The 3,336-nt window shown below is 43.8% G+C and overlaps 1 protein-coding gene and 1 long non-coding RNA gene across 2 annotated transcripts in view; one reads left to right on the top strand and one right to left on the bottom strand.

The window, feature by feature from the left end:
• Positions 1-3,336, top strand: part of LOC111644511 (ubiquitin-conjugating enzyme E2 E2) — a 26,848-nt gene that overhangs the window by 624 nt on the left and 22,888 nt on the right. Inside the window, exons 2-3 of the mRNA XM_023393403.2 lie at positions 1,094-1,277; positions 2,259-2,309. Coding sequence (XP_023249171.1) covers positions 1,102-1,277; positions 2,259-2,309 — 227 coding nt within the window. The 5' untranslated portion in view covers positions 1,094-1,101. The remainder of the gene's footprint in view (positions 1-1,093; positions 1,278-2,258; positions 2,310-3,336) is intronic.
• Positions 1-3,336, bottom strand: part of LOC147817597 (uncharacterized) — a 31,752-nt gene that overhangs the window by 6,316 nt on the left and 22,100 nt on the right. The gene's annotated exons all lie outside the window — the stretch shown is intronic.

The following is a 3,336-nucleotide window of genomic DNA, read 5'->3' as shown; positions in this document are numbered from 1 at the left end:
CCCCCCCCCCCCCCCCCCCGGCCTCGTTATGTTAGCTAGCTCCCTATAATGTTTATGGTCGCGGTTGTAGGACGGCTCTGTTTCAGCCTCGACCCCTATTGTGTTTGTTCGTGCCCACAAATGTTGACCCACCGGGCTCCACCGAGCAATTAAGTGATGTCTGATAACACACGGACATCTTAACTTGTGTCTGTTGTTGTTTTGGGAGAGTATAATATCTCCGCATCGACCCTGGCATCTCAAACGGCTGTTGAACCGGGTCCATTTCAGCCGTTGATGTCCCTATCATCACCGTGAAACGCCCCCCGGGAAAGGCGAGCTGTCCGCCGCTTCACTTCATCGTTTTCATTAACTTCTTACCTTTCAGATATCTTATCTATTTTTTTTATTTTTTTTTTTCCCAATTACATATCAAGTACAGCATCTTTATTTTAGCCTTAGTCTTTGTCGTCTGCACAGGAGGCTTTTAATGGAATGAATGTTAAACAAAACCGGGGCAGTGCTCGTCTTCACGGACGGTCTCTTCATTTTCAAGTGTCTCTTTTGATCTGTCATGGATTATATGTGCATATATGGGCTAATAAGAGCCGTTTTATCCATCTGTTGGGTCATAACATTGACCCATAACCTCATTATTAGTTTTCTTTCCATGTAAAGAAAAGGGGAACGCATGGCACTGATCAAACATATGGTGTTTAGTCTGTTTTTATAAATGAGGGTCATATAAAGTCTTCCAAACAATTAGCCTGTACTGTACAACCCCCAGTAGCTCATTAGGGTGAATGGCTTATTATATCCTTTTAAACAAGGGCCCTATACATCTGTAATTCACAGTGCTGTAGGCTTTGACAAATGTCTTTTCATCAGCTCACACTTTGCACATCCCTGCCCAGTTGTAACCTCATCATCCACGTCCAAGTCTTAGATTTATTAGATTAAACCCATCTTCCCTCAAATCTACATATTTTGCGGAGATGGCGCAGACAAGCAGTTTGATCTTATATCCTCTTTTATATTGCCCTCTGGAGTGGAAACCTTTCTTTGCCGTGCTCGCAGGTCGTGGTGTGACATTACTTGCCGTTCACTTTTTCAGGGCCCACGATGTCCAGCGAAGTACAGAGACCGGACGACAGCCCCAGCACCAGCGGGGGAAGCTCAGATATTGAACAAAGGGAATCGGTACCACCTGAGCAGGAGAGAGAGCAAGCACAGCCCAAAAAGAAGGAGACCAAGATCTCGAGTAAAACTGCTGCTAAACTTTCAACTAGTGCCAAGAGGTAAAAAAAAAAAAAAATCCTGATTCTGGCTCTGGAGAGAAGCATTTGCACAGGGGTTGTTTGTTAAACTAAAGGCCTCTCCCCTTGTACCCTGGAGGTGTGAAGTTATATAAAAAGACTATAGTCCCACATGCATTGTCATTTCAAACATCCACACTATTCACCGTGACACTAAACCCACAGGAAGGAGGTAACTCACACGGCCCGGCACTGGAGTGTCATTGCTGTCATTTGAAAGAGATATTCCCATTCCAGCCTGTTTGTTTGAATGGATTTGCCTCATGCTCTGCGGCACTCTTCTCTCTCCCACACACCGCCAACACCACCGACACTTACCTACCACCAGTCTCAGCACTTATTCCCAAAAAAAGACAGGCGATGACAGAATTATGCAACCAGTTGAGCAAAAGGTTGGCTGAGGCCGCCAAGTCTTTTTATATTGGCGACTGATGCTATGAACATTTCCCTTTTGTATGTCTATGCTTGACTTAAAAGCAGTCTCTTTGAGTCCTTTCAGCACAACGACTGTAACATGGAGAGGCCTCACTGTTGTCTGAAGTGCTGTGTTGATGTGAACGTGAGTTTAGCAGCAGCATTTGCACTCAGTTGCCCTTCACAGTCTGAGTCATCATTCTGCATGGTTATCTGCTGCAGATTATCAAAGCTGGCGTATTTGTCCTCATGCTTGATGTTGCTCTTAATTTTGTTTATGCAACACAGACAAGTGACAACAAATAACAAAATACTTTACATCATTTCTATTATATCTAAGCTAAAATGGGCACCAAACTCAAGTCATTTGCAATCTGCACTGTGTTGTTAACATGTACTGAATGTGCACATGGTTCAAGACGGATTAAAAGGAAAAAATTCTCACACTGACTACATGTGTTACAGTAATGCTTGTTCATTCAGCTTTTATCATCTGGAAATGTGCTTTTCCAAAGACAGACTTTTAACTGTAAAATCTTTCTCTTCCAGGATTCAGAAAGAGCTTGCAGAAATAACACTAGACCCACCTCCAAACTGCAGGTAAGGAGGTGTTATCTTTTCAAAGCATTTCTCTAACAACTCATAAGCTCTCCTGTACAGATGCTCAGGCTGTAATGGATGCAGACAGCAGAAATGTGCTCCTTTCAAGGTTTCTTGTCTCTTTAAAAAAAAAAAAAGAGGTCTCTGCTCCCATAATGATGTTGTTTGTCTTTTTTGTTTGATGAGATGGTAATCTCAGGTGAATTAGAGCGAATGTAACCCATTCTGGCGTGGCGGTTCGCTGCATAATGTGCACTGCAACCGTTTGGTGAAAACGTAGCCTTTTAGATCACAGTGTGTGATGGTTGCACTGAAATGGTGGAAAATGAGCGGTAGTGTGACTTTAAAACCTGTTTCGATTCTCGTGTGGTTCCCCCCCTCTCCTTCTCCTCGCTCTGTTGGGGATTTACCACAGACAATGGTTATTGTGTGCTACTGCCGCGGCTCTCAGCCCTTTGAGGAAGAGATACGGTCACGAGCGAGTGGCGGACCACATGTGCATCAGTCTCTCTTGATGTGACAAAAGACATGCCTTTGGGATGTGGCACAAGAGCCAGCTTTTATGAACTTAAATAACACAAAGTGGCACTGCCGTTCATTATGGCTCTGTTTATTACCGCACAATAATTAGTCTCTGAATCAGCACTCCGGTGCAAATTAAGAAAGAAAATGGAAGCCGGTCTTCGCGAGCTTGAGGACACTTGTGGGAGATGCTGATGTTTTCTGACCATTTTGGATTGGCCATATTCGTTCATAGGCACCTGCTTAAAATGATTAAGGAAAACAGCTTTGTATGACTCATCTGGCGATTTGGAATTACTACACCCTAGACAGCCTTGTTTATTACATGAATTAATCACCCCTGCTGGGTCTCATCAGAACCCCACCATCATTAACGATAAACATTGAGCTAACCTTTTCATTCCAGCTCACAGCCCAGTTTTGTTATTGTACTGGAGGCTAAAAGAGATGTTGTTTTCCTCGAGGACTCTAATCTATTTCAACCCCCCCACCCCCACCCTCCCCT

Source organism: Seriola lalandi, unplaced genomic scaffold (genome assembly GCF_002814215.2).
Source record: "Seriola lalandi dorsalis isolate HSWRI2012SDOR001 ecotype SW California unplaced genomic scaffold, Sedor1 jcf7180002054934, whole genome shotgun sequence".
In the NCBI taxonomy this organism is placed as follows: Eukaryota; Metazoa; Chordata; class Actinopteri; order Carangiformes; family Carangidae; genus Seriola; species Seriola lalandi.
This window is presented reverse-complemented; position numbering and strand designations above follow the sequence as displayed.